Raw genomic sequence first — 24,473 nt, forward strand, 5'->3', positions numbered from 1 at the left:
ATGCGCATTGGAGCCCTCCGGCCCCGCCCCCGCGCTCTCTAGTCCCCGCCCCCCGCAGGACAGGCGACTTCCAGGCCTAGTCCCTTGCCCTGCGGGCGGCAGGTGCACCGGGCTCTTACTTCGGTGCACCGCGCACCGCGGGACAGCGGGCCTTGACCCGTGTCCGGCACTGCCCAGCAGGGCTCCCCGCACACTCTCCCGGCCCTTTCCGAGGGCCGGCTCCACCCTGGCCCACCCTGACTGCCCCTTTCCTCGTCCTGCTGCGGGGTTTCCTCCAGCGAACTCTGCCCCCCCCAAGGGTCTCTGGCTACCCCGAGAGAACTGTCCCCGGTCTCCCCAGACCTCTGCCTCCAGCAGGGAACTCTGGCTCCCAAGCACCCAGCACCTTGCCCTGACCCCACGTCCAGCCAGAGGGCAGACACTCCCGCAAGTTGGGTATGCATCGCAGGCAGGACGCACAAAGCTCGGAAAGCTGCCGTGCACACAGCCTGAACCTTCTCCTGAACAGGGCCCAGGGCTGGGACTCCGGGGAGATGTCTCAGGGACCGCACCAGGGCTGGGTGACCCGGACAACACACCCAGGCGGGAAGCAGAGGCAGCCTGGCAGGAACGCTGCCCCTCCGGGTTTCCGCCGCCACCCTCGCTCCGGCACGCCCTTTGCCCTCGGTGTGTGGGGCCTGCTAGGCTCGGGCACCTGAGGGAGACAAAGGCGGGGAAGGCCCGACGGATGTTCCTGCAGCGTCAGCCCTGCAGCGCTGGTGCAGCTCCCGGCCTCAGCACATTCCCCTCAGGGGTGCCGGCCGGAGCCGAGCAGCGCGCTCCCCTCAGACGCGCGTCCCAGCTGCACTGGGCACCCGGTCCCTGAGCTGGCAGCAGTGCAGCCAGCCCTCCTGAGCTCTGAATCCCAACCGGCGCCCAGCTACAAGCTGCCACTGGGCCAACTCCAGACCGCACCCCTGCATCCTGCAGTCATGCCCACCTGGGTGCCCCCTTTCTGCCTTTTCATCCAACACCCTACATTAAACTGTTACCGTGACTACCCTGGTTCTGGAGTGGGGCTCGTCTCCCGCCCTCGGGCTCCCAGCCGTGGTCCTGAGGCATCACCAGCGCTTGCTGGGCTCGTCCAATTACCCAATGACGGATGCCAACAGCGGAGCTGACGGGATGTTAGGATAACATCTGGTCTATGTGACGGAGGCCAGACTGCGAGGTGCACTGCTGGCTTTACCAAACACGACAAACGGCTTCTAGAGGTCTCGCAAATTGGCAGACAGAACGAGCACTTGCCGCATCAATGACTGCATGCCGTGTGCCAGGAGGGCACGGATTTGCTCTGGTAGCGATGCCGGCTCGGGGACAGCAGCTGCAGCTGGACATGTCCTGTGTCTCCGAGAAACTATATTCCTTACAACCTGCCCACCTCCTGTCCACGTGGGGTAAGTACGTCACCACTGCATCTTCCCACGAGGGATGATTTTGCCTTTGCACTACTGTCCTGGCAAGGGGAAGGACATTCCAGACACCTCCCCCTGGCCTTCCTGCCATAACGGCCCTTGCTCCACAGGTCCACATGGGAATCTGCCTGTTGTCAGGTCTGTCACAATGGCACATTTCGGCAGAGGGAAGACCAGCACAGAGGGGTCTGTGGACACACTCAGATGTTACCTGTCACAGGAGGCCCTCCTGGACTAGTCAACCAGGGGCATCGTGGACCTCTGGGACTTAGTAACCACTCGGAGCCAGTGAAGATTACCACACCCACCCCAAAACCACACACTGCTGTTCCCTTTTCCTAGGCAGCCACTGCAAAGGCATCCCTGGGGTGCCCAAAAGGAATGCACGCTCGTGGTGGCATTCCAGGCCCTTCCTCCGAACCTCACCCTCCCTCCAGCAAGGACTCTGGGCCTGTGAATCGGTTTTCATCTGGAAAACAGGTGAGAGGCTGGGCCTCTCCATCATGGTGACCAAGTTGGGTTTCAGGACCCTGACCATTAACACTCCTCAAGGAAAAATGTCCTAAGTACTATTTTGTTCCCAAAGGGGTCTTCACACTTGCACAGCTTGGGAAGGGAGAACTTCTGTTCCCGAGAAAGCGCTTTACGCTTTTATAAAGTATTCTACACGGTCATTTCTTGTGGGCTCAGGGACAGTTCCTGACACCACGGCAGCTGAGCTAGGGCTGGCCCGGTCCGTGGCAGCCAAACACCTCTCCTCCCGTTCACTGCACACCCTTGACAGATCTAAGGGGGGTATACGTACCATCTCGGGCCACAGCACTGAGGTTTCATCGTTTCCTAGAATGACTCCTTCTCAAATGTTTGTTCCAAAAAATACTTTATTTATTAAACAATATATCCATAATCTATAACATGATCCAAAAATACAGATATACATCTTTACATTATTTAATAAAAAGATTTACAATATTATCTTTCCTTTACAAAGGGAACATAGATAATTCCTTGAAAATAAAATGTAACATTCGTGTTAAAGCTGCATCATCTTTTTGGATGAAATGTGGTAAAAGTGAACACCACAAAATACATTTGTAGAAAGAAAGAAACTTCATAGAACTCTCTCCTGAATGAGAACATTTTTCTTAGACTTTGTTTTAAAACTCCTCTCGGCACAGGTAACGAGGACCAGTCACAGCTCACTACACTGAGGAAAACTTTCCATCTCCAAGGCCCATAAGTGTCTGAATTCCGGCTGCGGCCACACAGGGAAGCTGTTCTTCAGACAGTGTTATTGCTCAAAGCAGTCCCTGCCCGGGGCTGCCAGCTACAGGTCAGGAGGCAGAGCGCCGCGTGGCCGCCCGGGACGGGACTGGCACACACCCGGCCGTCGTCCCCACGCATCCCAGCAAACCCATCGTTACTGCGAAGACCGAAGCCCCCAGGATCCCGTGGCCGTGGCCGGTCGCAGCTCACATCGGCCTGCCTGGGGACCCCGGTCACACGGGCCTCAGCTCCGTGTCTGCAGCCCAGCCAGCAGCTCCACTAGCACAGCTACGGACGTGGGGGCTCAGTTTAACAAATGATTTGTGTAAGTGCAGCATGTGTTCTCCTACAGGAAAACGAGAGGCTATTTGTCAAATTGCTGACTGCTGATAGCGCACTGGGAACAAGGAACACGCGGAGTCTCCTCTGACCACGGTGCTCCTTCCCTACAAGTCAACCCCACAGCCATGGAGGGCCCGCACCCTCAGCTCAGACGCAGCTGCAAGAGGGACCTCTGGGCCCAGCCCAGACACCCCTCAACCCAAGGAACAGGGTTCTGCAGCCACTGCCGGCTCAGATCTGGTGCCCGGCAGGCAGAGGGGGTCTGGTGGGAGTCACCCAGGATGTAGGGAGCCAGGCCTACGGGGCTAGCCCCAGGCCAGCTGACGGGACATTGTTCCCCAAGCAAACAGCCGTTGTTGAGCGCCGGTCTGACTCACGGACAGCATTCACAGTCAGGAAGGGGCAGAGGATCCGTGGTGACCCAAATGGCATTGGAGGGAACAAATCTTCCTACTCTGCTCATGTCTTGTTTCCTCCCAAGCTCTACGTATGCTGTTTTGGAGATACTTATGTGACTGCCAAAAGTAAACACTGGCGGCGGCAGGCACAGAAACCCACAAAGAGGAGGCCGGCAGCTGGGCTGTGACACGGCGACGAGCAGAGGACAGCATCACACGCGACAGACAAGCTCCGGACGGGGAAGTCGGCCGTCCCTCCTGCGCAGCCGGTGAGGCCCCGGAACCCAGGCACCCACACCCCCAGACACCAGTTTCCCCATAATGACGGCGGCCGGGAAGTGTTGTAAGATGCAGTGCAAATATTAAACTAGCTTCCAAAGAATCATCACAAACTCGTGTACTTACCTATCCTCTCCACGAAAACTGGTAAAAGAGTGAAGAAAACAATTTTCCACAATTTATTCCCCACAATCTTTAAACACCTGTGTTAACAAAAAGCTAAGTTACTAAATACAAACAAGCCTCGTTCTCGGCTGCAGCAGACTGAGGGGCACGTGCCGGCCGGCGCTCATCCTGAGGCCCCCACCCCTCCTTTCTGAGCAGCAGGGAGGCATCAGTCCTGGACAGCTCATCAGGCCAGCGGCTGACCCCTACCCTAAACCACGCAGCCCGGGACGGAAAGGGTGGCGCTCTCCGACTGACCCCCCCACCCCCGCAGTCACCTGGAAGCTCAGGAAGGACGGCAGGACAGCACGTGTGGTGCAGGCTGACCAGCTGAGAACCACAGACGCAGGCTCCAGCGGGACCCCCTCTGCCCTGTGACGTCTAGCATTCAGCTCTCCTTTACCGCCCAGGAACGGCCTCGGTGAGGAGTGGCCCGTGCGGCACACAGCCCCCAGGTTTCTCTCCGTGTCCTCTCCTGTCCTTGGTGAAAGATTAGAGAACAGGAGGAACATACGGTGAGCAAGGCCACTGGAGGACGCAGGACCGTTCCAGAAGGCCCGCTGATGAAGAAGGCAAGAATCTCTTTTTCAGTTGGGAATTTCACATCTCGACTTGGCCTCCTGGGTGTCTTTGCCTGCCTTGAGGACAGAAACAGGCTTCCCTCTTTCTTCTGGACTCCTCGGACTTCTCTAATTGTATGCTGGAGGGTCTCCGAGTCCACGCATGCTCCCAGAAGTCACACTACGCACCATCACAAATGGATCTCAACATGCCAAATGTATGCAATTTCCCCCAACAATTCCCAAAAACACGGTTCAAGATTGGTTTGGTGAATGCAGATTAAACAGAAAACACACTCTAGTTTCCAAGCTTCATTCCAGAACTGCCGTGGCACAAGAAATTCACAAATCGCATCACATAATCGTCGTCCCTCGGACATAAGCTGCTGACCGGTGTGCGACATAACAGGTTTAAAATCAGCTCTTACTGGACTGGACTCACGTCACAGACACACAGACCCACTATCTTCATGCTAGTACGATAATTTCATCTTCACAGTAAAAACGTCAGGAATTCCCAGAGAAACGGAGCATCAGCTGTCTGTTGCACGTCTCTCGCGGCCGGTCAGGGTAACGACCGCCCATGTGCTAATGAAGGGCCGTTTACTCCAGAAGGTAAAACCCTCAAGGAGGGAACTGGGAGTCCTGACGAGAAAGGCAGTGCACAGCGAAGCAGAGACTCCTCCTCCGGGGAGAGCCCCGCCCTTCCCAGACAGGCCACGGGCTCCGTGCAGAGCTGGGACCGGCGGACGAGCTCCTGCAAGGCCTCGCCAGCTCCCACGCACGCAGGCGCCTCAACGAGGACCGATGTGCTTCCAGTGGTGCTGAGCACAGCCCCAGGAAAGCACAGACGGACCCCGCAGGCTCACGCCTCGGCTCCAGAGTGAGGGCAGTGCACGGGCTGGACGGTCCCCGCCGCAGCCCCCACGGAAGGCTCAGCTGCTCAGCGCAGGGCCAGTACAAAGTCTCCAGAATAAAGTCACTGTGGCAAGTCCCTGTAAGATCGCTCCTCGTGCAAACAGGGCTCAGGTGGATTTTTGTTTGTTTTACGAAGTATCCAGAATTACAACTGGCCACTGAGTTTTTAAATATCATTTGAAACAAGGTAGTTTTAAATGAAGAGAAAATATTGCAACATGAAAAAGGAATATATTAACTTGCTCTTCTCGTCTGGGCACCAGCCTTACTTCTTCTTCCTCCTTTCCTGAACGCACCGTGGACAGAACCTGAGGAGAAAGACACGGTGATCGGCGCCGTGTGTGCAGAGGCCCACAGCCCGCCTCCCAGGGGCCGCCAGGACGGCGGGACAGGCCGCTGAGACAGCGCCAGGAAGAGCGCACGGAGCACGTGGCTCTCCCATCAGGAAACCCCCGGCGACAGGGAACCCCAGCAAGTCACCCTAGCCAGCACGTGCTCTGACGTCGACAGATACGGATCAATGAGCAGGACCGTTTCTACGCATGAGCACTCCTCACGATCAAGTTAACTGGTCCTCCCTGTGGGACGCCGTGGTCGCCAGTGATCAAAGGGAGACGACACCCACGGCCACGCGGGTGCCCAGAGGTGCTGGCGACCAAGCACAGCGGAACATGGCACACGGCACACCCAGCCAGGCGGGCAGGCCGAGAGGGCCCTGGGACCTGCACGGTTAGCCAGTGCTCCCTGCTGACCCCGGGCAAGTGGGGCCAGCGCCTCAGATAGAAGAGGCTGCCCTTGGTCACTCCTGGCCGGGGGAGCTGTTAGTGACACAAGGAGACATTCCAGCTGCTTTCCTAGCTCCCGACGCAGGAGCAGCTGATGTGCACGGGCCACCATTCGCCAGCGTCCAGTCTGTGCCAGCGAGTAAGCACTGAGCACGCCGCTGCCCCGGAGGAAGCAAAGCATGAACACATGTCCGAGCTTCAATCTCACTTAACAGGGAAGAAGCCTCCACACTCTGGGTTTCTGGAAAGACCCCAGAGAAACTCAGAGTTAGACAGCAGGGGTGAGGCCCACCCGGCCTCCCTGACTCTGCTTGTCCTGCCCTGTTCCTAGTACCCGGTGGGTGGACCCCCATCTGCACGGCCCTCCCAGAAGCAAAATGATTCTCCGTCGCCTACTGACTCTTCCAGCAGTTCCACAAACAACTCAAACCCATGTCCAAACTCAAATCAAATGTCCCTCCTTGCATCCCACCCCCGAGCCACACCTGCCCCATGGGTGGGCCAGCAGCCCCCAACCCCGTTCAGGTGCCCATCGGCTGCAGGGCACTGGCAGGGGCGCGTCCCGTGACTGCTCAGACTCCCTGAGGTGACCTGGTGCCAGGACTGCACACGGCTGCCGTCACCCCCTGAAGCCCGGGACACAGACTGTCCATCGGGGGTTTCTCATCTCCTCTGCAGAACAAGATTTCCGAGATTTCATTTTAGGACGTGTGTCCATGTTAAGCACGGGTAGATAAAACCTGGTTTTTATTTACATGAAATCTCAGAACACCACAAAAGCTGCCACTGCCACTGCCACTGAACACAAGGGTCAGGAAGGGAAGGTGCCCAAGTGCTCCGAGCAGCTTCCCAAAAACAGAGGTCCCCTCCACAGGTCCCTGGCCTGCACCCAGGTTGGGATTGGTCTTAACGCTCATGCTCTTTGCCTTTTCCCAAAATTTCTCCAGGGAAAAGAGCTCCTCATTTCACACCTGTATATAAGAGCATCTCTACCTCAATCAAAAGAGTCAAAACAGCCGTTCTCTAAAAGAATCAAGCAAACACCACAAACACGTGGCCCAGGTGACGTGGGCAGCAGCTGTCCCTCTACCAGCTCAGCCCCAGGAACCAGGAGCGCTGCACCGGAGTGCCCGAGGCCGCAGCCCGGTTCTGCAGGGGAGCAGTGCACAGGATGCCCTGCAGACAGGGAAGGACAGAGCAGCGCCCCATACTGACCATTTTCCTTTTGGTTTCGTGGTCAGATCCACGCAGGCGAAGTGAAACCACTCAATGGGACACTGCAAGGCAGAGAGGAGGCCATAGTCAGGACTCTGTGTGCTCTGTGGGCCAGACACCAAAGACAGCAGCCCCCACCCCATCACCACGGGTGCAGGGCCCTGCTCTAGACCTGTGCCCAGCGCCCACACCCCCCACCCCGCCACCGTGGGTGCAGGACCCCACCCTAGACGTGTACCCAGTGCCCACCCCCCCACCCCGCCACTGTGGGTGCAGGACCTCGCCCTAGACGTGTGCCCAGTGCCCACGACCCCCGCCCCGCCCTAGACCTGTGCCCAACGCCCACCCCCCCACCACGGGTGCAGGGCCCTGCCCACAGCCTGCCCACACTCACGTCCGGGTTGTCACAGCCTATCATCTCCCCGTAGGACACCTGGTGGCACAGGCAGTAGGTGGGCTCATTGGGGTCCACAGGCATGTCCAGCACGTCGGAGGGGTGCACAGACAGGATGGTGTCAGTGAACTCAGACCTGCAGGGAAACCCAGCAGTTGAGCAGCAGGTGGGTGGGGATGGAGCGCCCCCTTGGTACAAGACAACTCGGGCACAAAAGCACCCCAGAGGGCATGAGCAGAAGCACTCACCACCCAGCACTGGGGCTTGGTCCCACTCTGGAAACATGAACCCATGCCCATCTTGTCCCTCCATCTGGACAGGCCCTACTTCCTGGGCTCCCTGCCCACCCCACCCCACCCCAGGACCACCCTCTCCAGCCTCGTAGGGACCCTCTCTCTTGGGGAAGGCACATACCCCCACTCACCAGCCACCAGTTGATGCCATCTGAGAACCCTGGACCCCAACCCAGACTGATCCAGCCGCCTTCACCCACACACCCAGTACCACACCTCCACCCCACACATGCCCACAGCACCTTCACCCCAAAACCCAGAAACCTCCAGATGCCCTCCCCATTCCTGGAACTGTAAGTCTTGGGAGCCCCCTCCCACCCCCCAGCTGCCCACCCGCCAGCAGGCCATTTCTGACCACATGGCGTCATCACCCACCCACCCCCATGAAGCACATCTATTGCCCCCCACTCCCCACAGCCCTCCTAGGTCACTAACCAGTGGCCCAGCCAGAATCCAGCCTGCCCATGCCTCCCTCCCTGTCGGCTGCCCACAGCTCTGCAGCCAAACAGGTGGGAGAGCTGGAGGGAGCGTCTGCCTGCATTAGAGCGGGGAGGGGCTGGCTGTTCACTCTTTCGTGTGATTCAGCAGCTTTCAAATAGACCTGCCAGCTACAGGGTCACGTAGACCGTATGCTCCACTTAGCAAAGAAAGAAAATCTTCCCTACCTCACCCTCCAGAATCAGGAACACAGACATAATTCGAATACACAGCTGCTGTGGAGACACAGCCAGTTCGCACCAGGAACTCGAGGGGAAGCTAAAAACTGCAGCAGACCGCAACAACCGAAACACACGGAAGTCTGGTCCCAGAAGCAATCCCGCCCCCTCTCTCCCATACAGCCTGTCTAGAAACACTCCGTGCCTCTGCACGCAGACACCCAGGCTCAGCCATGCACCTCCATGCCACACTGCCCCCCCCAGACAGCGCCATCCTCTGTTCCAGCACCCCCCACCCAGAGAGGGCCATCCTGTCCCAGCGCCCCCTCCAGAGTGCTGTCCTGTCCAAGTACCCCCCTGGAGAGCACCGTCCTCTGTCTCAGCACCACCCCCACCCAGAGAGTGCCATCCTGTCCAAGCAGCACCCCCAGAGAGCGCCGTCCTCTGTCCCAGCGCCCCCTCCAGAGAGCGCTGTCCTGTCCAAGCAGCACCCCCTGGAGAGCACCGTCCTCTGTCCCAGCGCCCCCACCCAGAAAGCGCCATCCTGTCCAAGCAGCACCCCCAGAGAGCGCCATCCTCTGTCCCAGCGCCCCCACCCAGAGAGCGCCATCCTGTCCAAGCAGCACCCCCAGAGAGCGCCATCCTCTGTCCCAGCGCCCCCTCCAGAGAGCGCTGTCCTGTCCCAGCGCCCCCCCACCCCCAAGAGCGCTGCCCCTGGGGTGAGTGCTGCCCGCTGGAGTAAGGCCCCAGAGCCCGTCTGAGCCTCTTCCCTCTTATCAGTGAGCAGTCTCTGTCTCTGGGAACCGACAGGACTTTCCTGGTCTTTCTCTGAAATCTGTGTGCGTCACAAAGTGGACCCTGCTTCACGTGCTCTCCAAATGCTTCAGGCAGTCGTCAGACCAGGTGTGCCTCCCTGCGTTCTGCCACACACACGTCTCGGCTCGACCTGACACTGCATCTCAGCCCCCACTGCGCCTGCGTCGTCCCATCAGCGGGCTCCCTCCCTGGGCACTCACCTGGACAATCGGTGCCAACCCGCCCGGGGTCACGCACAGACGCACTCAGGGCGCGCACCTTCCGTGCGCCGACTGTGCTTCGGCGGCTCTGCGTGCTCTGCTGGCAAAGCTTGACTGAACTCACACCGCGAGCTGACACGTGACCTGAGCCCCCGTCCCCCAGGTTCCAGGGCACCACCCAATCAGGGCGGAGGCCTGGGGGTGGCCCTCGGGCACCTCCTCTCCAGTCTCACCTGGCGGGACTCTGGGACAGGAGGGTGAAGGGGAGGGGCCTTTCCTGCTCGCCGGGCAGTCTGGAGACCCCATGTCGGCCATGTTGGCCCCCTCACTCCGGCCCTGCTGGGCACAAGAGGTGTCCTCTGAGCTCATTTCCCTGGACACTGCGGGAATCCCTCACCAGGCAGTGCCAGGGATCCCCCTCCCATGCCTGACCCTCCTGATGTGGTTCTCAAGCACAAGCCGGAGCCAGACTTCAGGGCAGGCCCAGCACGGCTCACACACCCCTCACCCACCCCTCACCTCAGCGAGGCCCTCTGGCCTGTCCCAACATCTGTACAGTAGGACAGAACAGCATGGCCACTCTGGGCGCCACGGAGAAGGAATTCACGCAAAAGGGCCAAGTCCAGCCCGACCTGCCTGTCAAGGTGCCCTGTAAACCTCCCCACCCGACGTTCCCCTTCGCAGCTGCAGCCAGCCCAGAAGAAAGGCTGGGGAAGCAGCGGCGAAGCGACGTGCTTCCTCAGCGCCATCAGACAGCGGTCAGCAACGCGCACACCATCACGGCTGTCGAGGGAACCGCCACACGCCCGTTCATCTCAAGTGTCTCCACACTTGAGCCTCTTCCCTCTTCCACAGATGGCAGCAAGACATGTGGATCACCGTGAGGTCTGAGCACAGCCAGGTGCACGCCCCACCAGGGAGCCTCCAACCACGTCGGAGAGCTGGGGCCTCATTCCCTGCAAGGGACCCCTGGTGAGGAGGAGGCCGAGGAGAGCGCCCGCTGCATCCAAAAAAGGCCACTGTGCCTTTGGGTTCTGACCAGCAAGGAGCAGGAAGACTCGGAACCCTGTGGCCACAAGTCAAATAAACAAGCCCAGTAAGCTGCCAAGACCACGTTTTAAAGACACTGGCAAGAGTGGAGTGACACGGGCCAGATGCGCTCGGGCCGAGGGAGGGGCCGCGGCCAAGCTGGCAGGCCGCCCCGCTCTGCGGCTTAGCCAAGGACCGGCTGGCCTTTGGAGGACACACTGAGCCAGCATGGCCAGACACTGCCGAACCAGACACTCAGGGCAGCAATGACCCCACAGCCTGTTTCCTGAGCCCGGGGCATGCAGACGCTGCGGAGTGGCAGAAAGGCACAGCAAAGAGCCGTGTCGTGTTCTCGGGGAAGGGGCCCGCCTCTTCCTCCTGACCTCCGCCAACCGTAGCAACAGGGGAGGCAGGACACAAGAGAGGAAAACTGAGCATCGCCAGGGCGCTGCCCAGCCACACAGGCAGCCTTTCGGGAAGGAGAAATAAACCGCGGGTTCTCCATCAAGAACTGGGGAGGGCTGGGGAGGGGACTGGGCCCAGGTAAAGAGCCCCCCCCACCCCGGCCTCCACCCAGCTCCGTGTGCCTGGACCAAAAGCAAAATAAAGTCCCGGGGAACAGCACGAATTTCACCCTGCACGCTCCTCTCCCACCTGAAGTCAGATAGACACTAAAATCTACAGGATGTGAAAACGTGGCCGAAACCCCAGGGGAGGCTGGCCAACAGGAGCAGAGGCACCAATGAGCCGAAGCGAAAACCAGCACACAAGTGCTTGAAGTGGCTATCGCAAAGAAAATATGAGTGAGAAGAATGCAAATATGGACACTTTTCAGAAAGGAACTAAAATCTACAAAAGGAGGAATCCAATGGATGTTCTGGAACAGAAAACGACAATGTACGAAACACCCCACATCGGTGGTCTCCTCCCTCTGTAACTGACGCAGCCAGACTGCGCCCAGAGAGGCCACCGTGGCGTGGGCCCATCAACCCTGCCAGACCCACGAGCACCAGCCCCAGCAAGGGCACACAGGAAACCAGGCATCCCCAAAGATCAAACAAACCCAACGAGCAGAAGAGGAGAAGCAGAATCTACATGTTCACTGCAGACGTGCTCTCCAGGCTTCATGTGTTGTCAGCAAAATCAAAACTCTGGGCAACACTAGCAGTCAAACAGTTCAGGTTCCTCCGAAGGAAAATTGTGGAGAAAAGAAAGGGATGGAGAAAAACTCACACGTGAAAGAGACTGACAGGGCTTCTCTACACGAGAAATAAAAAGGCTTCCGCTTCTGAGCAGGAGACAATAACAGGCACCGAACTTGCCCTCCTGCTGTGAGCAGGTAGAAAATGGGACACAACCTGTGAAGCGGCCGTTTCCAGACGCTGACAAGAGGCAGCTGAGGACGGAACCCTAAGATCAACCCTGCAATCATCTCAGCTTCCTACTGGAAGCACTGCCCACGCCTCAGTCCACCAACAGGAACACCCGACGCAACATGCGTGTCTAGAACTGAGGAAAAAAACCAAAGTTCGAGGAGGGTAAGGCTGCTGGAATCTGGTGGCAAGGAGCTGGAAAGGAGGAAGGTAGAGAGAATGTGCTCCAGAGCTCTGCAAAGGGATCCCTTTGAGTTTTTCACCAAAACCTAAGCTGTGCACAGGGTGAGAATCCATGAGTCCAGGCGGAGGGTACAGGGGAGCTGTGAGCTGAACAGTGGCCGCCGCTCGCACAGAGGCTCAGCGACGTGTCAGCTCCACCCAGCCAGCGTGGACGGGCCTCACTAAATCCAGAAGGCATTCAGAAGAGAACCCAGAAGGGTTATGCCTCAGCAGTATGACTTAACCAACCCAAGAATAAAGGCTACCCTAACCTAGGGGCTGGCAAAATATGGCCGGCAGTTAGCTGTTTCTGTAAATAAAGTTTTATTGAAACACACCCACATCACACAGCTACATATTTTTTGTGGATGCTTTTGATATAAAACAGCAGAACTGAGTGGTCACACAACAAAGACAACATGCCCTGCAAGCCTAAAATATTTACTATCTGGCCCTTTAAGAAAAAAGTTTTTTTTTTGTTTTTGTTTTTTTTTTTACAAAGGTTAAAAACGAGCCCACAAGGGCACCTGGGTGACTCAGTTGGTTAAGTATCTGCCTTCGGCTCAGGTCATGATCTCAGGGTCCTGGGACCGAGTCCTGCATCGGCATCGGGCTCCGTGCTCAGCGCTCAGCAGGGAGTGTGCTCCTCCCTCTCGCTCTGCTCCTCGCCCGGCTTGTGTTCTCTCTCAAATAAAAAAAAAAAAAAAAAAGGCTGCGAAGGATCAAGTTGATCCACAGGTGATTAAACCACTGAACAAAAATTAGAAAATAAAAATAAAAAAAAAAATTCAACACCCATTAAGTGAAGACAACAAAATCCAGACACTCAACAACATAACATTCACACTGTCTAACATCCCATAAGAAATTACAAGACGTGTGAAGAAGCAGAAAAATGTGACTTGAACCATGAGAAAAAACAGTCAATAGAAACAGACCTGCCAAACTATTCCAACTGTGTATGTTAAATATGTAAAGGTTTTTGTATGGCAGTCATACCTTAAAAAATTGGTTTTTAGAAAAAAAAGATATATACTTGGAAGTAACAAATAGATTCAGAAAAAAAGATCTTTCAAAAAGCTATTATAAATACTTATGTTCGAAGACAAAAAAAATATAAATGTAATAAGAAAAACAAAGTATGAAATATAAATAAATAGAACTTCTTTACAAGAGAATCTCTTAAGTGGAAGATTCACTAAAGGAAACTAAGATTAAATTAGACACCAAGGAAAAAAAGACTTGAAGATAAAGTAACAGAAACATCCAAATAGAAAGAAAAACACTGGCCAAAAAAATAAGCAGAGCCTCAGTGAACTGTGGGAAAATATCAAGAAACATACACGTAATTGGAGTCCCATAAAAAGACAAAAGAAGAGCAGAAAAAAATATTTGAATAATGAATGTCCAAAAATTTTCCAAATTTGATACAAACTATAAACTAGCAGGTCCAAAGAGCTCAACAGCCTCAAGCAGAATACACACGAAAAAATCCACACCAGGACAGACCGTAATTCAGTTACTAAAATTCAAACTGCTGAGTGGAAATCTTAAAAGCAGCAAAAATAAATAAAGCCACTTACATATAAAAAAAATCAAAGATAAGAATTATCACTAATTTCTCATCAGAATCCAAGATTGAAGACAATGGGACATCTTTAGTGCTAGAAAAAAAAGTCAACCTAAAATTCTATATCCATCAAAAATATCCTTCAAAAAAGGAGATAAAATAGACATTTTCAGAGAAAAGAATTTGAGGAAATTCATCACCATCAGCAGCCCTACATGCAAAACACGCTGAAGGGAGTTCCACAGGCAGGAGAAATGGAAATCTGCATCTACGTAAAGAAATAAAAGCAGTGGAAATCGTACGTGCATTGAGTGACAACTAAATTCCTTCTCATGTTTGAAAATCTGTTTAATATAATCAATGGTTTAGACCTAAAACAACACCAACAATATGTTGTGAAGTAAAACTTTTGACAACAGCACAAAAGACAGGAGGGAAAAACACTTGTGTCGGTCCTTACATTAAACACAAAATAGCGTAACATTGTTGGAAGGTCACCGTGGTAAGTTAACGAACAGGGTGTACACGCTAGAACAGTCCTTAAAATAGAATACAAAAAAATAAAACCACTAAAAACGACTTGATTAATCTAAAAGAAGACACTAAAAGAAGGGATGGTGCAGACAACTAGCAGCAAGAGGGTAAATTTAAATCCAATTATATCAGTCATTAGGTTAAATCGGAGTACTCTAAATACTGCAGTGAAAAGGCAGAGATTGTCAGACTAGATTAAGAAAAAAGCAAGACTCTACTTTGGTGACTTCAAGAAACCCACTCTAAATACAAACACAAAAATATGTTGAAAGTAAAAGAAAAAGGAAAAAAGATCCACCATGCAAAAATTCATCGTAAGAAAACTGGAGTGACTATCATAATATCAGACCAAGTAGACTTCAAAACAAAGAATATTATAAGAAATTTTAAAAAGGGAGACATTTCATAACAATGAAGGAGTCAGCTATTTTTAGGAAAATCTAAATGTGTATGTACCAACAAATAATAGAGCTTTAAAATATGTGAAGCAAAAAATGACAGAAAGGAGAAACAGACAAATCCAAAGCTAGAGTTGGGAGATTTCAACACTTCCCTTAGTAACTTATCAAATGGATAAACAGAGTATCAGTAAGGGTACAGAAGACCAACAACACTACCAACCAAGCTCTCTGACTGACGTTTACAGACCACTCCACCCAAAACAGAAAAACGGGACATTCTTTCCAAGGGTGTCTGGAACATACGGCAGGACAGGACCGTAAATCATAACGCAAGACTTAATCGACTTCAGAGAATTTCTATTATATGATATTCTCCAATCATAGCAGAATTAATTTAAAAATTGAAATCAGAGGGGCGCCTGGGTGGCACAGCGGTTAAGCGTCTGCCTTCAGCTCAGGGCGTGATCCCGGCGTTATGGGATCGAGCCCCACATCAGGCTCCTCCGCTAGGAGCCTGCTTCTTCCTCTCCCACTCCCCCTGCTTGTGTTCCCTCTCTCGCTGGCTGTCTCTATCTCTGTCAAATAAATAAATAAAAAATCTTAAAAAAAAAATTGAAATCAGAAAGTTACCTGGAAAATACCAAATTATTTGGAAGCTGAGAACATACTTCTACATAAGTTATGAGTCAAAGAAAAACCACAAAGGAAATTTTAAAATATTTTGAACGAAATAAAAATAAAAAGACAACATATCCAAATTTGTGGGATATGCTAAAACAGTAATTAAACAGTAATTAGAAGAAAATTTACAGTTTTAAATAAATACTTACATGAGAAAAGAAGGAAAGTATGAAAATCACTGATCTAAGCTACTTTCACCTTAAAAAGCCAGAAAAAGAAAAGCAACGTAAATCCAAGTAGTGGGAAGGAAAAAACACAAATATGAGCAGAAATAGGGGCACCTGAGTGGCTCAGTAGGTTAAGCATCTGACGCTTGATTTGGGCTCAGGTCATGACCTCGAGGTCGTGAGATCGAGCCTCACATCCAGCTCCACACTGGGCGCGGAGCCCAAGAGTCTCTCCCTCCCACTCCTCTGCCCCTCCCTCCCTCTAAAAAATATATGAGCAGAAATCAATGAAATAGAAAACAAACAAGAGAGAAAATACAAAAACCAATGAAACCAAAATCTAATTCTGTAAAGATCAAGACAAGATGAGAGAAGACATAAATTATCAACATCAGGTCTGACACAGGAATCGTCAGTACAGATCCCACAACAGAAAGACAATCATGTAATATTACGAACAATCTGATGAGAATAAATCTGACGACTTGTATGAAACAACCAATTCCTTGACACAGATTACCAAAACTGACTCAAGAAGAAACAGAAAGGCTGAATACTTCCATAACTTTAAAGAAACCGAATACAGCATTAAACTGTAAACTTAAGAACATTTTATTGTATGTAAATTATTCCTTAATAAAGTTAACTTTAAAGGTTAAAAAAAAAAGAGCAAGATTAAACTGTAGTGTCCAGGAATGCGCATGTTGGGGACAAAACTACAGAGAATGGAAATAAACAGCACATAAGTCTGGGTCGTGTTTACTTGGAGCAGAGAGAGGAGGTGATGTTTTCGACAGGGTACGTGAAGGTGCTTCTGGCAGCAGTCAGTGACCGACAAGGACGCGCCCCACAGTAATTCATTAAACACACGTTTGTTCTGCATATGTATACCGCAAAATGGTATTTGGAGTTTTTCTTAAAAGTTCAAACAGCAGGTTTAAGAACCAAAACTTCTCCCTTTTTTTTGGTCAAGAGCAGACTCTCTGAGATCTCCCCCTAACGGTCAAAACCACCTCCACAGACGCCATGGGGCGCTCTACTATTTTCTCTCTACTCTAAAAATCACTTCTGTGAAGCAACACAACAGCTTGGGGGATGGGGGAGCGGGTGGGAGAAAGCTTTAAATGAAATATTCTGAAGTTCAAGGTAAATGACACACATATTTAATAAATGCAGTTGTGCAACTTAATAACAAATATATCCAAAATATGTATTTATACATAAAACAATGCACAGCTATGTATTTAGCTGCTAAAGCGTGGCTTAGCCTGAACTGTCAATAAAGAGGATGTCACTCAAGAGGCAGGACACAGAGGGGCTGAGAGCGTGAGTTGTGCAGTCAGACCGCCCAGTGCAAGCCCAGCTCTCCCGCGCAGGAGCTGTAACGCTAGGGCCGGTCACTCCCCTGGGAACCCGTCGGGCTGCCGAGCACAGCCGGAGCCGGAGCCGGAGCCGGCACGGGGACAGCATGCGGAACCACACCCACCGCGGGCACACGGGAAGCACTTCCTCGCTGTTAGCTGCCACTGCTGTTTCTAGATGCTAAGGAAATACTAATGCTAAGTAATCTTTGGGGAGAAAGAGACAAGGAAAAGAGCCTCTCACCCTCCTTTATGCTTCTTTTTCTTTGGAGTATCTTCCTCTGAGGTCCTCCTGCCACGACCCCGGGAGCCTCTTTTTTCTTTCTGACCTCGACCTTCTGAAAGACAATAAACATCCCAATTACCTTCACAGAACTCACTAAAGCCAGACCAGAGTTACTCAAATACATTTACCATAATGTTCCTCGCATATTTATCACCAAAATTCTTCAAAACTCCATAGATAACAGTAACAAAATCAAGAAAACTTAAGACTTGCTTTTTAACCCTCGTCCTCCAGAGCTTTCAAAGTCACTGCCCTCCATCTTGTCCTTCAGATCCGCTTCGAAGCGTGCCAGGTCTGCATCGAGCCTTCGAATGTGTTTATCCACCTACGGAAAAGGACGCGCACTAGTCTTACTTAAAAATGAAAACGAAACACCTCAGGAATCACAAACACACTGGAAGTCAACCAGGAAGTATTCCTGCCCTCTGAGTTTTTCAATTAAGAAAGCTCCTAAAACAAGGTCCACTATCTCAGGTTATGAAGGATCTTTGTCGCCATGTTTTGACACCCCGACAGAATACATCCTGCTCAGGAAAACCATGAAGGTAGCCAATAATGAGAGACGGGGCTGTGAAGTGCAATGGAACGGGGACAAGGACCCTAACTTAACCCTCATTAAAAATCTGAAGAGCGTACAGGTTCTCAGAGAAAAGGGCTCTAACACTGTATGCAGGACAAGATAGAAGAAGGAAGAAAGAGAAGGCAATGGGGGTCAAAGGGTGCGGATAAGACAGTCACCACACCGCCCCTGGCAGAGGCCGCGGTCTCACAACAGTCAACCCACACCACACGTCACTGTCCAAAAGGAGGGTTTCTCTATCCATCCTTGTCTGGAAACAAACTACAGTCTCAAACTCTGTGATGCATCAGAGAAAATCTGACTGTCTCTCACAACTTTGATCAAACCTAACTTTTAAAAAGCAAGCTGCTTACTGTAAAGATCCAGCGCTCTGGAGGGGTGCCTGGGGGGCTCAGTCGGTCAAGCGCTCAGGTCATGATCTCACAGTCTTAGGCTTAAGCCCCGGGTCAGGCTCAGCAAGGCGTATGCTTGAGATTCTCCCTCTCCTTCTCCCTCTGCCCCCCCATCCCTGTGCGTGTATATATGCGAGCGCTCTCTCGCGCACTCTCGCTCTCCAAAATAAATAAATCATAAAAAGAAAAAAGATTCAGCACTCTGGGGCATCAAAACCCCAAACAAGCATCACGTCCTCCTTTCAGAGTATTCTTCCTCGAATACACTTAATTCAGCTTTTAAAAAGATAATTGTTTTTTACCAGGGGAGGCAGGGCACGGAGTTAGGTGACAGTGTGTGAGGTCGGCAGAGCCTCCTTCACTATACAACCTGATGTGCGTCACGTGACAACAGCTCTGTGCCACGACGTGAGCCCCACACGAGCCTACCTGAGAGAAAACTGGACACAACAAATTCTAGGACTTTACCTGGGGCTGACAAAAATAAGCAGTAAGAAAATATACAAAAACTGAGAACAAATAAGCATCCAAATACACGAGCACAAAGGGCGTGGAAACCAGACTGCAGGACGGTCCCCGGGGAAGCACACCCTCCAGAAGCCCCTCTCTGTCCAAGCCGGCCCCCGCCCTGCCTCCTCACCATCTCATAGGTCTGCATGGCCAGCTGCACCTTGTCATCGCTATACTCCTTGCACTTGCTGTAGGCGGTCTGGATCTTCTGCAGGCGCTCCACACGCTGCTCCGGGGACAGCGTCTTCACCGTGGAGATATACTCCGCAGCCAGGATGTCAATCTCTGCCTTCTTATCTGACAGAGAAATGGGGGGAAAGCTAGTCCCTGCAACAGAGTCCACGATAACGAGTACAGAACAACGCCAAGTTGCAGGGAGCCTGGGGGGCTCGGTCGGCTGAGCGTCTGCCTTCAGCTCAGGTCACAATCTCAGGGTCCTAGGATTGAGTCCCACGTCGGGCAGAGGGAGAAGCAGACTCCCTGCCCCCCACTCTGCTTGTGCGTGTTCTCTCTCTCCATCAAATAACAAAATCTTGAAAAAAAAACCAAAGCCAAGTTGCAGCAACAAAGCGGCTGACTAAACACGGAGGCTCCGCTGGTGGGAGCCTGGCGGGCACAGCCTTCGGCAGACGGCCTGGCGCCGGGGCCGTGTGGTTGCCACAGCCGGAGCAGCACGCCCAGGACGTTACAGTGTGTAACTGCCCTCCCAGAACATACGCGTTCCAGCCTGACTCCCAACAGTCCCTGTTCGGATAACAAATTATGCGCTCCCCTTAGCTACAACCTGGCATTCTACTCCTAAGTACACACCCCCAGATTTAGGGTACATATGGGAAAACATTCATCAATGCAGAAAACAGGAAACAAGCCAAATGTGCAATCCACAGTAAAACAGACCGATAAGCTGTGGTCCATTCACACAGCAAAACACTACCCAGCACCAAACAGCACAACAACTATCACACACAGCAACGTGGATTAATCCCACAGAAAGTGGCACTGAGCCAGAAAAGCAAGACATAAAGGACAACATACGGTGAGATCCCACTGATACGAAGGACCGACACGTACAACTGTGAACTCTTTGGTTTAGGGAGGTGAGAAAACTTGTTGCAGGTGCAAACGGAAGGTGGGAGCTCCTTGCGGGGAGGGGCCGCATGCTCAGGAGGGTTACACGGGCCCCAGGCGCCAGACTCCCTCTCTCCACCCAGGGAGAGGTTTGCAAGGTGCTATTTGGTAGACAGTGTATAAACACTTCTGCTTATTCCTGAACGTAAATGCGGTACTTCACAAAAACAGAATTCTCTGTCTCTGCTAGTCAGGAGACTGTACTCAGTGAAAAACCACAGCTATTCTGATCTTACAAAATATGTGGCAGGCACAGAGAATGAAAACTCACCCGCGCCCAAGCACATCGCCACCAAACATAAAACCTCAGGGACAAAGACAGCAGCCCAGAAGCTGCTACACAGGAAAGGCAAGAAGATCACAGGTATAAAGGAGGAGGAATCCAAACAGCATCGGATCTCTCTAGGGCAACGGGGATGCTGGGAGACAAAGCAGCAGTGCCTTCCACATGCTGAGGGAAAAGGACTGGCAAGCTGGAATTCTATACCCAGCCAAACTGCTCACCAATTAGGAGACCAGAACAAGGACATTCTCGGACACAGAGCATTTTAAGAAACTACCTTCCCATGTACTGTTTTGCAGGAAACTACTGGAGGATAGGCTCCAGTAAAACAAGGGAGCAGATCAAGAGAAAGGACGTTTACAACACAGGAATCAGGGTCCTGCACCAAAGATGAGCAGAGACCGTGCCTGTGTCGCAGGCCTAGACACAACCAGCCCAGACAAGACCCACAAGACAGGACGCTCCAGGGGCAAGGTCTGAGTGTGGACAGCACACTCGGGACTGGCAGATCGCCTGGCTCGGCAGACACAGTAGAAATGTGGAATGTATATGGAATGTAGAAAACAAAGCAATTATGAACTCTAAAAAAACACAGTTATTCAAAACAGGTCACATAAGCATAGCATGAGATGTGGCCCAGTGGCAAACCACGTCCACAAGAGTCCTGGAAACGCCGTCCCTGGTCGACCGCACGCTCCGATTCTAAGCCACTACGTCAGGGGACAGCAGGGGGAGGGGGAAGCAAACCTGCATATTCCACATGACAGAGTAAAGCCCAAAGCCAAAGTGAAGCAGAGTAAGAAACAGCCACAAAAACACAATGTTTAGAAACAGGGAGCTAAATACCAGACGATCGCCAAGTACCATCGTTTAAACTACAGGTACTCAGTTTGAAACCAGAAAACCTCTTTAAAGGACAGGAAAGGTAATGAGGAATCGGTGATGATTATAAAGATGTTACAGAAAGATGTGCTAGATCCCAAAAAACAAAGTGGAATTTTAAAGTGTGGGCACTGTGTGCATAAGACACCACCACACTGCCCCAGGGCCCTGGGAGACCAGGGCCACCTGTCCTCAGCTGTCAGAGCCCACCACTGGCAGTACTGAGGAGCCTGGACCTACCTTCTGTCCTCTGGTCCAGCTCGCGCATGAGCTGGAAGTTCCTCTGAAGCTCACACGGAAGGTTCTCGATGCCTGAAACACAGAGACGCACACTTCTCAGTAGCAGGACAAAACCGGCCTTCCAGACTTTATACCTAAAGTCTACAAACAATAAGCTCACTTCATTTTCTGTTTCTGTTAGGATTTGGGGAACAGAAAGGTTGAGGTATAGGGGCGCCTGGGTGGCACAGCGGTTAAGCGTCTGCCTTTGGCTCAGGGCGTGATCCCGGCGTTATGGGATCAAGCCCCACGTCAGGCTCCTCTGCTATGAGCCTGCTTCTTCCTCTCCCACTCCCCCTGCTTGTGTTCCCTCTCTCGCTGGCTATCTCTATCTCTGTCAAATAAATAAAATCTTTAAAAAAAAAAAAAGAAAGGTTGAGGTATGTTTTGGGGGGATGGGTATGAAACTCTCCTAAGACTGACAGGCTTCAGAGGGTGTCAGAAGCTGGACGTTATGGGAGGACTTAGCCTCGAGCTGCAAGCAGAGGCAGGGAGGGTGGCCCGTGTGGCTCTTTTACCCCATACCCCCTGCCAGCCCTCCCCTCTCAGTACCCCCCACAGGAGTAAGACCAAAGCCCTGGGGTCTGTCTGATCTCCCCCCGCCTTACTCTGACACCCAGTGTGCGGGTGGTGCAGGCCAGTGCTGTGTGGTAGATGTCATGCAAGGAGGCCTGACCTCCGCAGCACAGCAGGCATTGGCCACGGGGCTGCTGGCACCTGAAGCGGGGCTACTGTGACTCAGGGGCTGAACTTTCCATCGGCTCAAGTTTCACTAATTTCAAGTTAAACAGACTATGCTGGCCAGCACAGGTCGAGGACCCCAGCCCACACTGCTCCCCCCCCCCCCCCCCCCCCCCGGCACTGCTGTGCTCCTACTCCAGGCCAGCTTTCCAGCCTGTGTGCACAACTTACAGCAGCCCAGCTCCTCCAGAGAACGGCACACACTCCCTCCCCAGCCTCCAGGCTCACCACGGCCTCCCCATGGACCTCCCTGTTCTGTCCCATCATGGGCTCTGCAGGACAGTGCCACCCCAGGTCTCTCACAGCCTGCTGGGCTCCTGCATGACCCTTAATCTGCTGCGAACTTCTAAAAGCACCCATTTGCCCCGTTTGAAAGTAAGTTCCAGGACAATGAGGACCGAGGCTGCTTTCCTAGCACACAGCAGGTGCTCAAAAATCAAGCAGGCACCTCTGTCCTGAGCCTGCACACAGGTGCCCCGCGCGTGATGGAGCTCACAGTTCTCAAAGTCCTCATAGGGCTCACTGGGCAGGTACCCGGACTTAGAGGGCAAGCCATAACGCTCCCAGCAGACAGGTCAGCGCAGTAGCGACGACGGCAGGGAAGAGCCTCCCCTCCTCAGTGCTCTCCCACCAGGACCCCCCATGGCTCAGGCTTGGACCGAACCCCACGTCTCCCCCAGGGCAGGGGCTCACCCCCGACCGTCAGCAGCTGCAGGGACCAGCGACCGTGTGTATTCGCACTGCGACACAGCGCTGCTGAGCACTCAGACCGGCACCCCCGCCGCCCCCCCAAGGCCGTCTGCGGCCAGGACCAGATCAGCAGCGTTCAAACTGTGGGCTCTCCGCTGCCCAGTGCATGACCTTGACAAGCGACTTGGCCTCCGCGGCCCGCACTTTCCCATCTGCTCAGGAGTTCCCTCAGGAGGCCCCAACCTGAGCTACGTGTAGACAGAAGGACGGCTGCAGAAGAGTCTCCCAGACGTCTTTCCGTGGGTGACCATCACTGTCCTCAACACCTGAACCAGCGCGGCCAGTCCCCTCCCACCGACGCCACGCGGAAGGACAGGCGCCCGAGGACACTCTCCACGCCAGTATCGTCCCCCCCCAACTCCCAGGTCACCACACGAGCAGGCACAGAACCCCGGCCTGAGCCCCCCACATCCCGGATTCGGAGCCCCCCATGCCCCACCCAGCGTCGAGGAGGTTGGGGCTCGACCACCTGCGCCTAAAGGCGCGGTGGGGGCGGGGCCTGGGCGGGGCCTAGTGAGGGGGCGGGGCCAAGCCAGCGGAGAGGGCCGGGAAGGGCGGAGCGGGGCCGTGAGCGGGGCCTTGCCCGGGAGGGGCCGAGGGCGGGGAGGGCGGGGCGGCCGCTGAGGCCAGGGCCGAGGGCGGGGCCTAGCTGGGGAGGGCGGGGCCGCGGCATGCACCGGCCCCGCCCCTCCGTGACGCACCTGGAATTGGCGCGGCCGTGACGGTGGGACCCCGCGCCGCGCCCCCCGCGCGCACCTCCTTGCGGCCCCGCCCCGCCCCGCGCGCGCCCCCGCCGCCCCCGCCGCCGCCGGACCGCCCCTGTCGCCCCCACGAGCCCTCGGGGTCCGCGCGCGGCGCCTGGTGCCCGCGGGGTGGGTCCATGGGGGGAGACCCTGCGCGGGCGCCCGGCCCGAGGGCCGCGAGGGGCGCTTACTGTCCAGGTAGTGCTCCAAGTACATGGCGGTCGCCATCTTCGTCCGCGGCCGCGCTCTAGGTCTGCGCGGGCGGGCGGTGCCGCGATGGGCGGAGGCGGGGCCGGCGCGCTCACTATTAATGAACCTCGGGCGCTGATTGGTTCGCCGGGTGGGGCGGGGCGCCGCCTAGACATGCCCTCCCGACTTCCGGTCGGCGGGCTGCGCGCGGCGTCGCGCGGGAGCGGGGTCCGGGCCCGGAGGCGGGGTCGGGGGCTCCGCACGTCCTGGGTGTACGCCCCTGGCCGCGAGGCCCCGGGCCCCGGGGCCCCGCCCCCCTCCCCGGCCCCTGCCCTGGCGGCGAGCAGGTGCGGGCGGGGTGTGTGGAGCGTGGTCCCGACAGCGCGCGCGGATTACCCAGCGCCCGGCGGGGCGGCCGGCGGCGCACGTGCAGGTGGAGCGCGGGGCGCGGGAGAAGGGGCCTCAGGCCGCGGAGGCTCGCGGCCGTCCTCCCACAGGTTAACACACCCTGACCAGTGGAGTAGTGGTTTCGTTATTAAGGATGCGTGTTTAAACGTAGAGTCCGTTTCGTGAATTCGCCCCTGAACCTGTCAGATGCGAACAAATGGAAACACTGTTTTTGCCCATCTTA

The 24,473-nt window shown here is 54.1% G+C and overlaps 1 protein-coding gene across 1 annotated transcript; it reads right to left on the reverse strand.

Annotated features, from left to right (window-relative positions):
- Window positions 1-2,317: 2,317 nt before the first annotated feature.
- ING5 (inhibitor of growth family member 5) lies at window positions 2,318-23,933 on the reverse strand. Its single transcript, XM_040637918.1, has 8 exons — window positions 23,845-23,933; window positions 21,381-21,452; window positions 18,978-19,144; window positions 17,579-17,690; window positions 17,324-17,417; window positions 7,777-7,912; window positions 7,383-7,444; window positions 2,318-5,690 (listed from the first exon to the last, which is right to left on the reverse strand). The coding sequence occupies exons 1-8, from the start codon at window positions 23,879-23,881 to the stop codon at window positions 5,648-5,650; spliced, it is 723 nt and encodes a 240-aa protein (XP_040493852.1). The 5' UTR covers window positions 23,882-23,933; the 3' UTR covers window positions 2,318-5,647.
- Between the last annotated feature and the right edge of the window lie 540 nt (window positions 23,934-24,473).

This window comes from Ursus maritimus, unplaced genomic scaffold (genome assembly GCF_017311325.1).
Source record: "Ursus maritimus isolate PB19 unplaced genomic scaffold, ASM1731132v1 scaffold_1, whole genome shotgun sequence".
Lineage (NCBI taxonomy): Eukaryota > Metazoa > Chordata > Mammalia > Carnivora > Ursidae > Ursus > Ursus maritimus.

Excerpts from the sequence above, each read along its gene's own strand:
- ING5 (XM_040637918.1), bottom strand. The coding sequence starts at position 23,881 with ATGGCGACCGCCATGTACTTGGAGCACTACCTGGACA. Across the intron at positions 17,691-18,977 it reads CCATGCAGACCTATGAGATG|GTGGATAAACACATTCGAAG; the intron begins GTGAGGAGGCAG and ends CCTTTTCCGTAG. Across the intron at positions 7,913-17,323 it reads AAAAAGAAGCATAAAGGAGG|GTCTGAGTTCACTGACACCA; the intron begins GTGAGAGGCTCT and ends GTTTCCCTGCAG.